Consider the following 20651-nt stretch of genomic DNA (forward strand, 5'->3'; position numbering starts at 1 on the left):
TCCATAGCATAATACTGGAGTATTCTGAAAAGTTAATAGGAATAGTGCTTTTCTTTTATATTTGTTTGATAAAAAGCTTACCTCGCTGTTTTTCCTTTTTGTATTTTAACATTTCTTTGTTTGTGTATCCAGTGGTTCTTAAAATGTCTTCTAGAAACATTTCTTTTACTTCAAATGGTCTTCCCTGAACTAAATAATAGAAATTTTTTAAGTATTTAATTTGCATGTTAGAGATAATTCACATAAAACATGAGAATCCCAAGTGAATGAACATGAGTATAAAATTCCATAAGCGATCCAAAAGCGATTCCATAGGTCAAAAGATCTTCATGATATTGTCTTTTAAATATAATTTTGATCTTTATTTTAGACAAACGTTCATTTGCTTTTTCCACCCCAGTTGTTTACTGTCTACTTATCATGTGTTTGGCATCATGTGATGGCACCAGGAATATAAATGGTAAGCAGAAACAGAGCTACCTCTGACTTCTTGAAGCTTATAAGCTAGCAGAGGAGACAGACATTAATCCAACAATCCAGAATATAAATGTAAAAATAGAGTTGAGAAAAGTCCTATAAGAGAGAAAGACAAGATAACATGACAGTATATAATGGGCTGGGGGGGAGGGGCGAGGTAACTGAGTCAAGAAAAGCAACCTCACCGAGAAAATGAGGACCAAGAGAAGAGGGTAAGCAAAATAACTAAGTTATATGGATAGGAAAGAATGTACCATGAAGAAAACACAGCACATGCGGAAACACGTGCTTATAGTGGAAAGAGTAGATGTTTTCAAGAAACCAGAAGACCAAGCTACTAGTTCCAAGCTAGTTGGAACACAGTAGAAGAGCAGGAGTAAGGAGGGGGTTGTAGTTCAAGACGAGACAAAAGAAATAGGTAAGTCTTATCAAAGGTTAGGTTTTTATCCTGAGGTAAAAGTCATTCCAAGTTTTAAGCTCAAGAGAATGTTCAACATCATCGGTATTCTACTTCAGAAAGACTGTTCTCACTGCACTGTGCCGACTGGATTTTAAAAAGAGCAATGTGGATGGAACAGACCAGGTAAGAGCTAATCCAACAGTTTAGGTAAAAGAGAACAATAACTTGAATGAGATTGGTGATAGTGAAAATAGAAAAGAGAGACTCTACACAGTCAGGAAGTAAAATCCACAGAACTCAGCATTTAGATTAGATATAGAGGAATGATATGATAAAGAAGTATCAATCACAGTTCTTGGACGTCTGGCTTATAAAACTGGATAGATGATGTCAGACCCCAAGGTAACAAAGAAAGCTGAAAGAGGAACAGGTTAGCTGGTGGGAGTTGGGGTTTGGTTTTAGACATGTCAAATATGAGGTGCCAAAATAAGCTTCCAATTAGCAGATGTAGTATAAATTTCGTGTGTCTTATCATCCAAGAATATTATGAGAAGAAAGACTTACAGGTTTGTGACTTAGGTGACTAAGTCAATGGTATGATTAATCAAAACAGGCAATACAAGAGAAGTAGCTTTTGTAGAAACACTAAATATTCAGTTGGGGGTATTTTAGAAGTGAGCTGCTTATAAGACATCTAAGTCCAGAGCTCTGGAGAACAGTCTGAATTGGAAATAAAGATTCAGGTGTCATCGGTATAAAAGAGAAAGTAGAAGGCAAGAAAGGGCATGAATGAGAACTTGCAGGAAAACTAACTGTGCATCTCCAGTTACCTAGTAGAGTGCAGTACAGAGAAGGAAAGAAGAAGAAAACAAAGAAAAACAAAGAAAGGAAGGGAAGGTGAGTAAGGAATTTTTAAAAAATGGATCAAGGAAATAATCCTAGAAAACACCAATATGTAAGCACCATGCAAAAGAAGAGAAGCCCCAGAGGAAACCACAAAATAAAGTATAGGCTATCATGTAGAATGAGATGCAGATGGCAAAGCTATCAAATCAATTGTGGGATCTGAACATTTCACAGAAATGATGGGAGTGGGGGATTAGCCAACCTTGAAAAGTGCTACAGAAAATTTAAGATTTTTGTATAAAATGTGACCATAGGTTTGGCAATTAAATTAGTGTCAAAACAATACTGGTAAGAATACACAAATGAACAGCCCTATACACTCCAGAAATGTGAATCATTTAAGACTTTGGGAAAAGTAAAATGGCAAAACGTATTAAAATTTAAAATACATACACTGTTTTACTTAACAAGTTCACTTTCAGGAACCTACCCATAGAAATAAGCATCAGTATATGAGGATATATGTACAAGGATGTTCATTATAACACTGTTTATGGTGGGGGAAGGGAAGAACTAGAACCAATCTGAATATCCAAAAATAAAGAAATGGTTAAATCACTGTACATTCTTATTATGAAATATTAAAACAGCTGCTTAAAATAATGAACTATACCTGGAACTACTGAACTGGTGGACCGTTCATGATATGTCAAATGAATAAGGCAAAGTACAAAATAATGTATGTACTCATTTTTGTAAAATCAATTTCTGTAAACTTGATATATATGTATATGTTTGTATATTTTGTATGAAATGGACAAGGTGAAAAAGGATATACACTAGGCTTTAACATCAACTAATCTTGGGAAAGAAGGACATGAAATAACAAGAGAATAGGGGCAATTGTGAACCTTTTTCCTACCGATGTTTGTGCTATAATATTGAGGTAAACACATGCAATTTTTTCCATTTTTGGAATTTAATTTTTTTTAAATGGGCAAACCCATTTTGATGAAAGGATACGCACAAAAGTTAAGTGGCAGCATATTCATAAGTACATGGCACATCAGCATGGAAATGTAGACTACTCTTTCAAGGAGTCTAGCAATAAAGTGGAAGCGATAGGACAAAATTTAAAGGGGAATACAGAACCAAAATAAAGATACTTCCTTTTAAGACTAGAGAATTGGCCTCATAACACAATAGCAAAAAGCTGTAGATGGAAAAGGATGAAAATATACAGATGACTAATTAAGCATATCTCAGAGGAAACAGAATGGATGCTCTCTACTTTAGAATATTCCCTAATTCTGACTACAATAAATATAATCATGCCAAAAACTACTCTTTCATAAAAATTCTAGAAGAAATCTGATAATTTAACTTACTATATATCACTGGACAACTTCCAAAATATCTTATAAAGAGATTTACATCCAAGGCAGCACTAGAAAGAATTAGTTTCAAAGATGGGTGTTTTTGCAACAAATCTCTTAACTTAGTAAGTAAAAAATCACTAAATCGATCCCTTTCATGTACTTCATCCTGCAGTAAACAAAAATAAAACAATGGAACAGTTAAAACATTATGGATGACTAACTCTTTAAAATTATGGAGCTATTGGGTTTTACACCAATCCAAATTAAATGTGGACAAGGCCAATTAGTATGAGTGAAAATTTTGTATTATGGACAATTCAGAAATAATCAGACATTAACAACCTACTGTGGGTTGGTCTTTTTTTTTTCCCACAGAATATGAAACCACACAAACTAAAACAAATTCTGAATTAGTGAAGTCTAATTTAATGTATTTTTAATATATACAAAAACTACTTAAATATGCTCCTATTAGCATCAGGAATCAGAAGCATCCTTTGGTTTGAATACACACAACTAGTAAACTTATTGCAAGTTTATAAAACTTAATGTAATTTTTTCTGACACAAACTGGATAAAAGCTTATAATTCTTTAATAAGATAGCAATTCATCTACTTACTTCATCAACTCCTAATTTAGGATCTTAACCACAAAGTTAAATTATTACAAAGTATGCCCTAAAGTTGGGAAATACATATTAGTTACAGGAGGCATCAGATGACTAAGCACTCAGAAAAAAAAAAAACTTTCACCATTCTGGAAAACTCTTAAGTACATGCATGTATCAGCTTCATATACAAAAAAGCACTAGCTGCTTATTTTATTTTCACATGTAAAACCTGATGATAAGAGTACATTTAATACAAAATATTTATTTCTAATTAATTATAGAAAATAAAAAATAACTTGATTATCACAGCCTGTTCAGAAAAACAAATTGGTTCTCACTTAAAACCTATTCCAAATATGTAATTACGTACTGAAATTTTAAGCAATCTGAGTTATATGGCAAATTCAGCAATATTCTTACCACAATAACATGTGTCACAGTTGACAATGTACTATCTCCTGCCATCAATGTACGAAGCAATACCCCATTAGTGCAAAATGTCAGAAGTGTCTTTGGAGAAACCCTTTTTAAAAAATCAAAATAACATGCACAATTACACATGGTATATGCACTAAAACATGATCACATTAAATGCTAGTCTCATATGTACTTTAACAAATGTTAAAGTTATTAATTGTGTACTGGTATGTATACTTTATTAGAAAACTTATGTGAAATGTATTTTACATCTGACAATCTCATAAATGTTTTCATTACTAACAGCCTTTTATTAATTAAATGATTATTTTTTTAAAGGACCATAAAGATTTTTTTAAAAATATCTTAAATACTTTTTGCTTGGGAAAAAACAAATACATCATAAAAGAAAGAGATCAGCTTTATGAATCACTATATCTAAACTACTGAGAGCAAAGAAATAGTACTACTCATGAAAAAAAGTACTACTAGTACTACTACTACTAATAACCAACTCAGTCACTAACATTGATTGAGTGCTTACTATAAACTTCAGTGATGCTTTTATTAGCCCCATTTTATAGATCAGAAAACTGAGGCTCAAAGAGGTAAAATAACTTGTACTTGATCATAAAACTATGAACTGAAATTTGAATCTATGGTCCAAACTATTTATTCAAAACCTCACTAAGGTTAAATATGACCTCAATGTTCTGTCATAAACTGGTATTACTTGTTGCTAAATGATTAACTTTTCAACTCACACATTCTCTATATTTAGTGAAACATAAACATTCAGCTTTTCTAAGAATGATAAAAGGCTACAGGAGAATTTTCTTTACCTGCTTTCTAATCGTATCTGATACCCAATTGTTTGACCAATCCTTTCTCTTCTCTCTGCAGCAACTCTTTCAGCCACAGCAATAGCTGCTAATCGTCTTGGTTGAGTACAAAATATACGGCAGGGGATACCATTTTTAAAGCAATCATCTAAAAGGAACTGCGGAATCTGAAACAAAAGTTTTAATATACTATAAAATGTCATGTTTGTATACCCAGAAAATCCAAATTAAACAACTGAAAAAAATATTAGAACTAAAAAAGTTCTGTAACATATTCAAATATAAAATAATCATAAAATCAACAACGTTTATGTAACTGCTAATAAACACCTAGAAAAGGTAATTTAAAAAGATCTTACCACAACAGAAACTAAAATGCTAAAAACCAAATTCAGAAAGAAGTAGTTAAAGCTTACACAAAAACATTATAAGAATCTCTCTTTATCTCTCTTTATAAAAACATAAAAGATCCCTATATTAATATAGAGATGACATATAAATATGACATATTCCAGAATGGGAAAAATTCATATTGCTAAAATGTCAACTGTCCCCAAATTATTCTGTGAAGTCAATGAAATGACAATCAAAATTCCATTAGGATTTTTTAATAGTGAAAAGCATAAACAAAACAAAAATAGCCTAGTACCAAGCTTTCAGATATTTTTCTACAGACATTATTCTATAATTAAATTAAAACAGGTCAGAAAGACTTAAAACGAAAAGCAAGTCTTCCCACCCCTACAACCACCAACAGTCCTCTCCAAAAAAGTAACTACTCTTAAGTTTATTATGAACTCTTTCAGGAAAAAAGATTTACACATTTGGAATATTTGTATATACTCGTATAAATAGGTTTTTATTCACACAAAGTGTGAATAAATTGTACTTAATGCTTGTAATTTGCAAATTTCACTGAACATATCAGATCTATCGAATCCATTTTAATAGCTATATATTCTACAGATATACTACAATCTAACAAATATAACTATACATTAAGTTCCTTACTATTATAAAGAGTGCTGCAGTGAATATCTATCTTTGAAGATCTATCTTTGACTATGTGTAGTCAAAGAGTACATAAATTAAATTTGGACAGAAAAAGTATCAAACTGCCCTCCAAAACAATTCATACTCCGATCAACAAAGCAGAAGACACTGTTTTTTCCACATGAAGCAAATACTATACATCATCAATTTTTTAATTTCTGCCTGATAACTGAAAAATAACGTTGTTTTCATTTCATTTCTTAATGAGTAAGAGACACAGAGAGAGAGAGAGAGAGAGAGAGAGAGAGAGAGAGAGAGAGAGGGAATCTCTTCATCCGTGTCTTAACCTCTAGGATTTTTTCAAACTTGACTAGTTCACCCAGAAGCAAAAATGGACATAAGAAATATTTTAAAAGATAATGAAGAGGAATATTATGCTAAAGCTACAAAAAGAAAAAAGGTGGGATCCTGGTACAAAAAATAGAATTAAAGATACATAACAAAAATTCCAGAAATAGACCCAGGTACTACAGAAACTTAGTAGTAGATCAAAAGTTGTATCTTAAATCAGAGAAGAAAGGATAATTAAATAAAAATTATATTACAACAAGTAGATATTAACATGAGGAAAAAAGTAAGATTTCTACCTGATGTGATAAAATGAAATAAATTCCAGGTGGATTTTTAAAACTGTAAATATAAAAATACTAGAAAAATATAGGAAAATGTTTTTTAATCTTGAGTAGGAAATGCCTTTCTTAGCATAGCTAAAAGCCCTAAAAAAAATATTGACAGGTTTGACTAAATAAAAATGCAAGCTAATAAAAAAGATACCATAAGCCAAGCTAAAAAAGGAAACAAAAAATTGGGAGAAACTCTTTTCATGATATCTAACAGACAACAGGCATGTATCCATAATACATCAAGCACTATTAGGAATAAATTTAAAATGATTAAATAAATACAAAAGAAAAATGAGATAGAAATAAACAACTAAGAATACAAATAGATAATAAGCAAATGAAAACATATTCAACTCTCTAATAATCAAGGAAATGCAAATTAAACATTATCAGATTGATAACAGTAAAAACATTGTTGCCCAAGGTTTAGAGAATCAGAAACTTTCAATACTTTCAATACAACTTTAATACAATAACTCTTTTTTAAGTTAAGACAATAATTAAACTTCCTACTAAAATATTAACTGCCACAGTCTTGATCCAGTATCTCCACTTCTAGGAATTTATTATATTAAAACACTTCCACTTGGCAAAGAAATATTAGGATACAATATAAGAAAGTAAGTACAAACCTAATATTTCTGCCCTGCCATTTACTGGCTATGGGAATTTGGATAGATTAACACTGGCAAGCTTTAGTTTTTATTCCTCATCTGTAAAAAGAGATAATAAATAGCCTAATTGTCTTGGGGTTATTGAGAGGCTTAAATGAGATATCTCTTGTAAAAATTGAGCACACAATGGACTGTCATTTTTTTAAAATGATTTTTCTACAAAAATGTTCAAGAATACTATAAAATTGTTTAAAAAATGATGTATATCTCTAGATACTAATATAGAAAGGTTCCAATATCTATTAAGTAAAAAAGCAACATGTAAAATGTATGTATGTATGACACTATCCCATGTTTGTTTTAAAAAATAAAATATATCAACACTATCTAGAGAATGAAAATGAAACACACACACACACACCAAAAAAAAAAAAAAAAACCAGAAACACATACCCCAAGGTTCTGAAAATAATGCAGGGAGAGAATGTGACAAGAGAATTAGAAATCTTCCGCTTTCTATGTAATATTTTCCATAATGTTTGAATTTTACATAATAAACATGGATAATGAACACGAAAATTCAAAAGGCACTTAACTTCCTAATGCCACTAACAGCAAGATGAAACAGCCAAATGATATTAACTAAATTCTCTTATATTTCGCAGAACAAAAACATTAGTAATTTTACTTTAACTCCTTGAACAAGATGAATTATTTCTTCGGTTTGAACCCATTAGATTAATCTTCCTTGAAAACCAAAGAGCATAATATTTATTCCTAATTAAATTTTCAACTGTCCGCTCATAGCTAGTAAAATGACATACAAAACTGTGAAAATAGACATATATAATTCCAGTATACAAATATCATTAGCAAGGACATTCAAATAATTTAAATAAAAATACATTTATTATATTTACCAAAATTTTCATATCTATTCCATATAATTCAAACTGCTACAATTAATACCTACTGGCAAAACTTACTGTAATATTAAAACAATTACAACACTCTAAGACATGTGGACAGATTCAGTGGAGTGACCCTATAAAATTTCACTTAATCATAAAATGACTCAGGCTAAAGAAAAATCTTACATACTCGTATTGCCTTTAGATTAAAATTTCATCATGTTTTTATTTAGTTTTATAGACTCTAGTTTCAGGGATAAAGAGTTATACTTCTGTGAAAATGGTTGAGTCTTACGAGTAAATAATTCGTAAAGTTTATATCAACCTCTCCTACCACCTTGCCTTACCTATTAGCTAAGTTTATTAAACCAACCAATATAACCACAGGAAATCTTAAGGAATTGTCAAAAGTAAATTTATTGTCCATAAAAGATTGTAAAACTATACTAATTATTCTATCTGAACCTCTATCAAAAGCAAAGTAATTTTACTATTTTAACATACACGTTAAAGAACATAACCAAGAAAAGGGCATATCATTGTGCCACACTTACTTCCAAACTGTCACCCTAATGAGTCCAACTGCTGATAATAAAGTATTAATATCCAAGTCAAACCTAATTAAGACTGACAATTAAGTTCGCGAACTTGTTGCAACGATGTTGCTAATTTTTTTTGCTATCAGAGGGATTATTCATTATGAATTTGTACCAACTGGACAGTTAACCAAGTTTACTATTTGGAAGTGCTGAAAAGGCTGCATGAAAACATTAAGACAACCTGAACTTTTCGCCAACAATTCATGCCTCTTGCATCACGACGATGCACCAGCTCACACAGCACTGTCTGTGAGGGAGTTTTTAGCCAGTAAACAAATAACTGGATTGGAACACCCTCCCTACTCACCTGACCTGGCCCCCAATGACTTCTTTCTTTACCCAAAGATAAAGGAAATATTGAAAGGAAGACATTTTGATGACATTCAGGACATCAAGGGTAATACAATGACAGCTCTGATGGCCAGTCCAGAAAAAGAGTTCCAAAATTATTTTGAAGGGTGGACTAGGCGCTGGCGTCGGTGCATAGCTTCCCAAGGGGAGTACTTCAATGGTGACCGTAGTGATATTCAGCATGGAGGTATGTAGCGCTTTTTCTAAGACGTGTTCACGAACTTAACTGTCAGACCTCATATTAATTCTATTCTATAGTCAACTTTATATTAACATTTGTTGTTATTAACACTGCTTTTAATTTAGCTATTTACAAAACACTATGTTAGGTACTTTATACACATCTCTAAACTTCACCTTAAATAGTAGCAATTATTAGTTCCATTTTACAAATGAGAACTCTGGCTCAGTGGTTACAAGACCAGTCTAAAAGTTCAATGAGTAAACTGGAATTTGAACTGACGGCCAAAGTCCATGTTCCTCCCATGACACCAAATCACATCCTCACCTCTGTTTAATTGAAAGTCCGAGATACAAGTTTAAGAATAAATATTGTAAAACATTTCCTTTCTACAAATTTTGAAAATGTACTACCAGTAATAATATTTTATTTCGAAAATACCCATTTTTCTTTGATTTTGTTAAAATACATGTTGTGTAAATTTGATGTAAATTTGCCATTGGGATAAAATATTTTTTCTTCAATAAACAACAAAGAAACAAACCTGTGTAGTCTTTCCAGACCCAGTTTCTCCTACAATCAAAACTACTTTATTTTCCTTAATTATTTTAACAATTTCTTCTTGTTTCTCAAACACTGGCAGAGACTGCCTGAAAGAATCAAATTCAGATTCTCCTCGTTTCACTGGAATCTGAGGTATGCCATTGTTGAGTCGACCACTTGTCTTGCTCATTTCCCGGTTTTCTTTGAAAATTAATAAAAGAAAAAAATTTATGATCAACATTTTAGAAAGTGTTAAAAATAAGTAATATCTAATACAATTTCGCTCAAGTGTTTCTTCTCTAATCAGTCTACATAAATTTAGCATGCAATGCCTCAATTGCTGTACTCTTACACTTAATATTCTTAGAGAGCATGTTACAAATTTCAGTATCAATTAGGAAGCAATTTCTCAAAAGTATTTCTGCTGTATAATGTTTGCAAATGAACAAAAATCAATCATTCAGTTACCATTAAAAACAAGCACGATTTGATATCCTAAAATGATTTTCAGGCTTATTTCTATCAGTAATGACACAGAAAATTAAAATTTTATAGTACGAAACAATGCACTTTATTTATAAAGTCTGTTATATACAATGCAAAAACACCATATAAAAAAGAAAAATACGCTATAGGTTTAAGTTAAACATGTAAGATTATGTGATCAAATAGAATAAAATGGGTAAATATAAGTTGTTAATGCTTAACAAATTTTCTAATTCAGCATTTTAGCCAACATCTACACTTAACTAAACAGAGACATGATGTGTTTTATAGTCTTCACATAAGTCAAAATTCTTTCGTGTGTGTATTTAAAACTTAAATTCCTTGATAGCTAGGACCATGTGTTTTCTGTAATGTGTAAACCTACTCCAATAGACAGCGGAAATCATGTAAATTCTGTCATTTCAGGTAATAAATAATTTTTCTCACTAGGGAAGTTATTTTTTCAAATAGGGAAATTACAATTTCATTTTACAACCTAAATTTATATTTACCTACTTTTCAGCAAGTTAATGTACTGAAGACTGTCTTGTCTCCTACCAGAAGCTAAAGCCCCATTTCCAAAACTCAATTCATTAGTGTGTCATGGCAGCATAATACAGGAAAATCTAGACCTTGGAGTCAAACCCCAGTTCTATAGTTTACTGAGTGGTTGAGTGGCGTTGAACAAATTATTCAACTTCTCTGAAGCCCAGATTCTTCACTTACGAAATAGGGGAAATTCTTACCTTGCAAGGTTTGCAATGAGGCAATACATAGTTTAGTACACTGCCTAGCACACAATAAGTGCTCAATAAATGGTAGCTATTAATATGACACTTTAAAAAAAAAAAAAACTTGTCTAACTTCATGACGTGCCTAACACTACATTTCATTCCAAAATTTTCACAAGTGTTAATCATTTCTAACAAGCTATTCAAATCGGGAAATCTTTCTTCATCTTAGTTTTTAAAAATCAATTTAAAATGGAAGAACAGTTATCAAATAATAAGATAAACATGAAGCTCCCAAGAAAATACATACCAGCTTCAACTGCAAACACATTTCCTCTTTCTGTCTTAGGCAGAAGTTCAGTACGCTCTTTATTGGTGACAGGAAATCTCTGAATTAGGCTCCTAACAGCATGTTTTGTATTATGAGTCAAATTACAGGTCATCATTGCATGAGCTGTTTCTGATCCATCTTTCTTCTTCACAGTTAGGTATCTATTTGCTCCCTTTCTGAATATTAATAAAAATCATTTATTTACTATATGTAGTCAATTTGTTCACATATGATGTATGCCTACTTAGAAAACACATCTCAAGCAAAACATTGAAAAAAAATAAAAATGCTTTGGGAGAAGATGCTGAAAGTCCTAAAAAATTCAATTAAAGAGGGATATGGTGCTAAAGTAGCCACAAGACCATTCTCAATTAAAATTTCCAAATACTGCAAATCCAATTTTAAATCAGCAAAAATGGCTTACTTACCCAAAAGTGTTAAAGTTTGTCTTAGCAGATTTCATGGTGTATGAAATATCAACAGTTACTACATGCTGGGAAGCATACAGAGGGAGAAAAACCAATCAGAAAAACAGAATCTAAAAATGATAATAAAAATGCATGGTTCACTCTCCAGACTAATATATCCTACTGAATGTTTCCACAGTATGTTGGTAATGTCACACTCCCACGAAAACCTGTTAAGAGACCAAGTTTAGTGGCTGGGCCAAAAAAGCATAAATCAGCATTACTGAGGAGTATTTTCAGATGTATATTTGAGGAAAAATATTTTTTCAAAGCTTCTGGCTCTAGTCTTCAAATATAAGGTAATGATGATTTATAACTGTTCTCAAATTATTTGATGTAGGTATATTTGTTTCTTCAACTGGTCCAGGACTAACCATGCTAATTAAACACACAGGAAGTTTCAAATGTGTTTCAAATGATGTAATAATACATGTCTATAATATAGTTCAAAGTAGTACTGGTAAAAACCTCAGGCTCTGAAAGGTTTGAATCCCAGCTGTGGGACCATCAGCATATTATTTAATAGCTAGCCGAAGATAAATAATAATATCTGTCTCAAAAGACTATTAATATCATTAAATAAGATAATGCATGTAAAGGGCAGTATCTGTTACAGAGTAAGCACTAAATAAATGAAAGCTATTATTATAATTATATTTATAGTGAGGGAAAAATAGCATTTTTTGCATTTTAAAAAATTTACCCAACATATTTGATAAAATGCTTTACCGTTTGTTAATGTCACTCTCATATTATAGAACTAAGCAACATAGCCACAAATACAATGAAAATTGCATGTACAATTTTCTTAATTTTCATTAGAGTTAAAGTTTTTCAATAACATCGTCACTGTAAGAATGATGTAAAACTGGGGATTAACCTCTACAGTTTTAGCTACCGTGTTTCCCCAAAAATAAGACCTAGCCGGACAATCAGCTCTAACGCATCTTTGGAGCAACAATTAATATAAGACCAGGTCTTATTATATTATACCTGGTATATTATATTATATTATATTATATTATGTTATACTATACTATATTATATTGTTACGTTATATTAGACCTGGTCTTATAGTAAAATAAGACCGGGTCTTATATCAATTTTTGCTCCAAGACTCATGATTGCTGATTGTCTGGCTAGGTCTTATTTTCGGGGAAACACGGTATCTAAGCCTTCCAAGTGCTTTCAATCTACCAAGATTTTTAATTTCTGAATGCTTTCTATGCTGTCATCTACTCTGAACAAGTGCTTAGTGATGCTAAATGATGGTATAAAAATGAAATAATTAAATTTAACCTGATCTAGAAATTTTAGTTATTTCCATGGTAAATTAGAATTATTGGATTCTATAGACAGTTTCTGTACTAGATTCCTTTCCCATGTACCTTTCTGAAACTTCAGCACAGTTGCTATAGACTCAATCATTCATTCCCCTTCTGTGCCATTTACTTCATAAAATTTTAACTACAGAAAGCAGGAAGTATACTGAAACAAGCACTAGAGCAAGATTTAGGAGGCTGTGTTCAGCTAGTAACAATCTGTCAACTATCTATACAATCAAAAATAAATCACTTTACTTCTCTGATACTGCAAACTATTTAATTTTAAAATCTCTTATTAGTATTTCTATCACCTCCAAGATGCTCTGATTTTCTTAAAGATCATCTCAGAAAAGTTTTGCTATATTTCATCTTTAACTAATTTTCTTTTACTTTTTCATTCAATCATTCATCAAATTAGTGAGCACCTACTATCTGCCAGGCACGAGGCTAGAAGCTGGGATTACAAAGATGAGTAAAATACACTCTTTCCACAACAAGCTAACAACTAAAATAATGAGTCAGACTGAAATTTTCCTAATAAAAATGCCTAATAATAATATAGCATTTATGTACAAAAATAATTTTATAAAATTATTTATATACTGGGGATGCCAAAAAAATGTATACACATGACATATTCATCTTTTGTTATCGGCGTATATTATTACAATTTTAATACAGTTTTTTCCTCCCTTAAAATGTGTATACATATTTTTGCACCCTCTGTACATAAATATATACACACACATATACATAAAAATTTATAAATAAAAATAACTCATACAAAGCAGGTGTGAGTATTTAGCCATTACCATTTAAAATTTACTGAATTCAGTTTGAACACAGATGGTGGAGTAGAAAGATAACATCAACTTGATAGTTTCAATATTTTAGTAAGATTCTGCTATGGCTATTCATGCTCGTTCCTAGCACATTCAGCACCACAGTGACACTGACATATAATAAAAAGATTAGTGAAATTTTTGGTAAAATATTCACCTTTTTGATGTGAGGATGGAAACATTCAATACTATAGAGATTTTTCCTATTGTGTAATTTAACACATTGAGATCGCTTCATTATGCTTTCATTCCAAAGTAACTGACTCTGTTTTGATGAAAACTACTATAAGAGGTTCCTTTACAAGGCAAAATTAACTAGAAACTAGCTGCAGATGTGGATGAGATGCTAGATATCTGCAGTTCACATGACCTTTTTAAGATAAAATACAAGCCCCACGTGCAATTTCTAACTATAAAAATAAATGTACTAAAACTACAGTAAGAACATCATAACATCTAACTTTAAAGGGTAAACATAATCAATACACACTACAATAACATTTTGGCATCTCAAAGTCTTCTTCCTTTTAGAAAAATGATATAACTAGTCAAATTTGATGCAATTTTAATATTTAGCCATTTACACAGCATGTTACTGAATATTTAATTCAAATATAACCATATGCATCATTATTCCCCACTTCCCAAATCTATAAACAGTTTAAAAGATGATCTAAAGAACCAAAATCTGAAATGATTACTTAAAAAGCTCACAGCCACCAAAGAGCTAATGTCTCTAAAAAAAAAAAAAAACAAAAAACAAACAAACAAAAAAAAAACCACATTCATTTGATGCTAGTAAATGCTTAATTTCTTATCTCCTTAATTTATACTTCTGTTAGGCAGATAGATGAAAAGTTCTAACTCCAAACCATTCTCTCTCCAATACTATAAGGACTTGCAAGTTTTTGAAAATTTGCATATTAATTTGTACTTTTTTATGATTCCCTAGAAATTAATAAACCAATCAATTGTCACTAAGCAATTGGTCATGGACACTATGTTTGTGGTAAAGTTGTTCTTTCTCTGACTTCTCACAACTCCCAGGCTGTTCCTATGAACTCACTGTGAACACCAAAAGTTAATGTTCAAATCTTGGCTCTGCCACTTGCTAGCTGTGTGATCTTGAGAAAATAACCTCTCCAAGCTTGAATTGCTTCATCTGTTACACAGGGACCAGATGTCGGTCAGAGCCTACCAGGTAAGATTATTGTGAGGATTAAGTGATAATCTACTTAAAGCACCTAGTACATGCCTGTCACACAGGAGTCCTTAAAAAACGTTAAATTCTGTTATTATGACTATTGGGCACTGTAAGCTTTTTCTTTTCATGGGTATCCAAAAATCCACTAAAAATGTTCATCACTTTTAACCCATTTTTTCCTATTTCCTAGCTAGGGGTAAATAAAGGGAGTGCAGTATGCACCTTCCAAGGCAAAAGGCAAGAGAGGCAGTAACCCAAGTCTGAAAAGGGAGCTTTCCCGTAGGGTAGAGACTCCTGGTCTGGGTGAGTTGATCACTTGGATACCTATTAAGCAGTGATTGCAGCCATCAAGATAAGAAACCTATACTTGGAAAACTTTTTCACATATTTTATATTTTCTCTTCCATAAGTTTTTAACAAAACTTATTTTGTAACTTTCATTTTGTCTAACTTCGCCTAAGAATAAAAAAGAGATTTTGTTATGTTCATGAACAAGTCTAAGACTCAAAAAAGTGACTTTTAAAACCAAAACACAGTGATCTCATTTGAGGAAATAGAAAACAAATTCTAAGGAGGTGAAATTTTTGGTATAGGAAAACTTAACTAGAATACCAAAAAAAACTTTAGGATATATTTAAAGAACACAAAACGGGGATGTTATTCCAACAAGAGTATTTTCACCAACAGATGAGCAATAATAAAAAATAACCAATTGTAAAGTAAATTAAACTCTTTAGGAGGAGATAAAAAACAAAATCCAACACATATGGCTTCATTTTGAAAAAAGGGAGATAAAAAAAAGAGAAAGAGATCAGGAAAAAAATAACACAATGGGATATATAGATGATGTATTAGTATTACAGAATTGTACGCTTAAAGCCTGTGTAATTTTCCTAACCATTGTCACCCCAATATATATTAATTTTAAAAAAAGAAAAGAAAAAAATCGTAATTTATCACACAGTAAGCCTAGAATCTATTTTTTTAAAACCTTGGGAGAAACTCAAAATAAACTACAGAATCACAGAATCTTAACTAAAACAAAGAGGTTAACTCCTTCATATTTTAAATTTAAGGAAACAGGCTTTTAAAGCATAAGGGAAATGACCAAAGCTAGAGAAGGAGGGAGTAGAATCAAAGTTTCCTGTCCTTTCTTCCACACATCCAGGTTCTCTTTCAAACATGTATTAAGGAACCATATCATGCACAAAATAAAAATAGCAGAAAAACTAACTTGCTAAATTAATGAAGTTAATGCTAGGGGATTGGAAAAAAAATCTTTACTCAAGAGTGAACAGAAAAACCCATGAAATATAAGTCAGATACAAATTCTCAATAAATGAAAAGAAATTATTTAAGGAATATATTCAAAGTGATTTAGTTATTTATAATCTGAAAAGAAAAAATGCATTAGAAAATCACAAAGACCTCTAGACAAATATTGTACTAAGTTTGCTCGAAGATAAAAAGGGGAGGAAAAGAGGTAGAAAATTTCGTAAGAGGTATTGCGGAACACTAGCTATTGGTATTAGGGACTGAATGAATAAGTAGGCAGCATTGCCTTGCTTCCCTTAGCATCTCTTTCCTTTTTCCTCTGTCTCTTCAATGTTTTCTCATTCCCCTTTTTGTCCTGATAACTTCTTTTGTGCTCTCCCCTGACCCACATTTCTCCATTCTGGACCATCCCTTAAACGATCACGCTACTAAACAGAAGCACAGGTAGTCCATTCTAATAAACTGCTTTTCTAAGAGTAATTCCTAATTGTCATTTCTAAGTCAATTGTTCAGAATTCAAAAACCCCATCTAACCACAGAAATGATATAGCTGCAGAACTGTGCATTTATAACTGATGTTTTCTAGTGCAAACCCACTTCTTATCTGCAACACTTAAACCCGAAAAGCTCTGAAAGATTTTTATAAATTTGCAGCAATTTCAATTAGCAGCAAAGACAGATTAAATTGACATGAGACTATTTCTAGTCTTTATTTATCTTAGTGTGAATATTCATATTTTCCAGTAGAAATATCAATGCGATTAAAGGTGATGCCTAGACCTTATTAGGGGTATTACATATTGCAAATACACCCGAATAACTTTCTAAAATCTCAAAACACATTTGGTCCAGGATTATAACCGTATACTCTATTTTTAAGTGCAGTACCTTTCCTATCCAGAGGACTACAATATGTGCATGCTCAGGAATCTAACCACTGTTCAAACACTGGCCTCAGTGATGTTCAAAACGCACATTCACTTAAGTTAAATCCTCTGTCAGGAATGTATCGCTGTCACCATTCATATGTAAGACATTCCTATATCAGCAACTTTCATTTAGAACGTCCTTGGTATTTATTTATTAATATGTTTACTTAATAAGGTATTGTTTTCCTTCCTCTTAGTATAAAAACTAGTAAGCTGAAATTTTATTTTTCCCCCCTTTCCTAGTGATTCCCAACCAGGGGGAATTTTGCTCCCCAGGGAACATTTTGGCAATGTCTAGAGGCATTTTTGGTTGTCACAACTGGGAGTGAAGATGTTACTGGTATCTCTAGGGGTAAAGGCTTGGTCTGCTACTAAACATCATACAGTGCACAAAACAGCCCTCCACAATAAGCACTTACCCAGTCCAAATGTCAGTAGCATCAATACTCAGAAACCCTGCTATATCCTACCTACCATCTTTAGTCCCAAAATGAAACAGTTCCACAGAATTTTAGAGTTCTTCAATTTGGATGGCTCAAATTAGCTTTCCCCACTATGGATCAGTGACTCTCAAAAAATATGTACTGTTTCCCCCAGTTCCGTTTTATTGAATCATTTCTAATCATCAGATTCTTGAGTTGGTAAGAAATAAAACAATGAACATGTGTTCTAAAGCTTATCAATACAGTACAGTGACATTAAAAGAGAGAAGTCTGTAAATAATTATACTTATTATCTTTAGTTCATTCATTCTTTTTAAAAAAAAAAAGAGATTGATTTAGTTCCTATGAAAAAAGAAAATATTTTTCTCAAGCAAGCAACTTCAACTTTTCAGCTATATTTTCTTACATCTTAAAACTTTTTTTTTTTCTTTTGCCCCTGGGGGAAAAGGAAAGAGCTGAATTTGGTATAAACATGAAATCAGTTTATCTATATACAATATAATTAAGGACGTGAATCTAAAACAGTAATAATTATTTAAATGTAGTCCAAAACATTTCTCTTTTTTTGGTAAATAATTTTTTTTAAAAAATAAGAAGTTATCAGCTTACCCTTTACTTTTAGAGACCAAGCCAAGAGACTGACTCAATCGATGAATAAAGGCTCTTTCAGTACTGGTCAAAGAAGAAGGAAATTCCATTTCTACAAGAAAAAAAAACACAAAGTGCCATTCGGGGACAGGCAAGTTTCTTTGAAGGTGCTTCAGGACGCATACATCGATCGATATGTGAAAAAAATCATAGAAACATAGGATCAAATTTATCATCATATTTTATGCAAAAAGTAGGCAGTCATTCAATAACTACCGAATGTCTACGGGAGTTATATTACTAAAAATGAAACCTCCATGTGATACAGGACTCCAATAGTCACCAAAGATTACTCTTATTATTTCTGCTGGGATATTGAGTTGGTGTGACGACTAACGAACACAGTTTATTCTTTTTAACTTGGCTCTTACTTGCTTAATTAACAAAATGTGTATTTCCTTCCATAACGAGATGCACTCAAGCACTAGGAACGCTCCACACCAAAGTCCGCTGTCTTTATCCTCCAAACTGTGCCGACTTCCTATGTCACTGTCTCAGACTACAGTTGTTGTTCTCCCTTTCGGAGGCTGTACCTTTGCTCCAAGCGAGTTCAGACCCGCTGTCTAGGTCACCCCCAGGCGGGGCGTGCAAGCTTCCAGAGTTAGGCGCCCCCCACGCAGGCCAGCGGGGCGCACTGAGCTCCCCACGCGCGGCACCGATCAGCAGAGGTGAGCTGCAGGGTCTGCGCCGGGGGCGCCGGCTTCCTAACCTCACGTGGTGGGCAGGACGTTTCCCGGGCCGAACCCAGGCTAATGGTTGTCAGCGTTGGCCCGCGACGCCGACAGGAGTCAATACAGCCCTGCACGTCGCCAGTGCCCTTCCTTGTTTGATGCCCTGCAGCACTTCTGCTCTGGAGCTTACACGTGACTCAGTCCACGCGCATTGAGAAAAAGAAAAAAGTACGGGCTTTATCAATGCTTAAACAGCGTGGCTTTGCAGGAAAGCCCTTCCCCGGCGCAAGAAACGCCTCCTGTCAGGGAGCAACCGGACTGTTTCCCTTTCTGACGCCGCGCCAGTGGCCGGCAACGCCGCCGCCTCGCAGGACGCGCTGCGCGGGTCTTCCCACGCCACGGGAGGGCTACCGACTGCGGCGCAGGGCCGGCCCGGTCTCCCCTCCCCGTCCCGAGGCAGCCCCTTCCCCCGGGCGGGAGAGCTGGGGCCGGCGGCGGGGTCCCCGACGGGAACCTCACCTCTCTGGTCCCCATAGCGGAAGCGCTCCAAAGCGATATTGACTGCGATCTTCACCTCCTCGTCTATACGGATGTCCTTCAGCCCCTTAGCCCGGCCGCCGCCCCCAGGGCCACACGGAGCGGGGCCGCCCCCGCCGCCGCCCGGAGCCGGCGGCCGCGGGGAGACGCCGCTCGGCCTGGACATGGCCCTGAGGCAGGGGTCACCCCGCGGAGCAGCGGCCAGGCTTGCTGGTTGACGGGCAGTGATGGGGCCAGTAGGCCTCCGGGGCCACTGCCGGGACCGGATGTCTCCCCGGGCGGCCTGTGCCGGGCGGGAGTCACCAGAAAGCCCCCCCGTTTGTCACAACAGCCGAGCAGGCGCCCTCCGCACCGAAAGCCCGGCCGAGGCGGCGGGAGAGCGTGATGACGTCACGAGGGCCGCCTGCGCTCGTGACCTCAGCGCGTGGGCCGCCGCTCACCTCCGGGCAGCTGCGCGGCGCTCGAAAGCCCCCGCCGAGCTGGTCACCCCGGTCTCCTCCCGTCCCCAGCCACCCCCCACCCCTGCAACAAGCGGCTCTCGCTCATACGCTTATTCGGTCATTCATGATTTTGTTAAACCCTTCGTTAATTCATTAAGTACGGGTTGCCTTCTACTGTGTGCCCAGCAGGCACTATGATATCCATTGGGGAACCAGACATGGTTCACACCCTCTTGGACTTTACATTGGGGGACGGGGGGGGGGGGGGGGGGGGGGGGGGAGTTGCCAGATTTAGCAAATAAAAATACAAGATGCCCAATTTATTTGAATTTCAGATATTGAATGATTTTTTTTTTTCTTTTAGTAACTATATGTCCCATGCAATGTTTTGGACAACATATAGTAAAAAATTATCTGTTACCTGAAATGCAAATTTAACCGAGCGTCGATCTTATCTGGCAATCCTAAATGGGAA

The 20651-nt window shown here is 34.2% G+C and overlaps 1 protein-coding gene across 6 annotated transcripts in view; it reads right to left on the reverse strand.

Moving 5' to 3' along the window:
* The window catches only part of YTHDC2 (YTH N6-methyladenosine RNA binding protein C2), a 59650-nt gene extending 39544 nt beyond the window's left edge, over positions 1–20106 (reverse strand). For all 6 annotated transcript variants that reach the window (XR_013993622.1, XM_081053408.1, XM_081053407.1 and 3 more), the window contains exons 1-8: positions 19719–20106; positions 18490–18580; positions 11375–11571; positions 9849–10048; positions 4973–5139; positions 4134–4236; positions 3112–3268; positions 82–189 (exon numbers count right to left, since the gene is read on the reverse strand). Coding sequence is in view for 5 of the 6 variants with exons in the window: in XM_081053408.1 (XP_080909534.1) it covers positions 82–189; positions 3112–3268; positions 4134–4236; positions 4973–5139; positions 9849–10048; positions 11375–11571; positions 18490–18580; positions 19719–19902 (1207 nt within the window). In the remaining variant the exon portion in view is untranslated. The remainder of the gene's footprint in view (positions 1–81; positions 190–3111; positions 3269–4133; positions 4237–4972; positions 5140–9848; positions 10049–11374; positions 11572–18489; positions 18581–19718) is intronic.
* Between the last annotated feature and the right edge of the window lie 545 nt (positions 20107–20651).

The sequence above is a fragment of the Rhinolophus hipposideros genome (genome assembly GCF_964194185.1).
Source record: "Rhinolophus hipposideros genome assembly, chromosome: 7".
NCBI lineage: Eukaryota > Metazoa > Chordata > Mammalia > Chiroptera > Rhinolophidae > Rhinolophus > Rhinolophus hipposideros.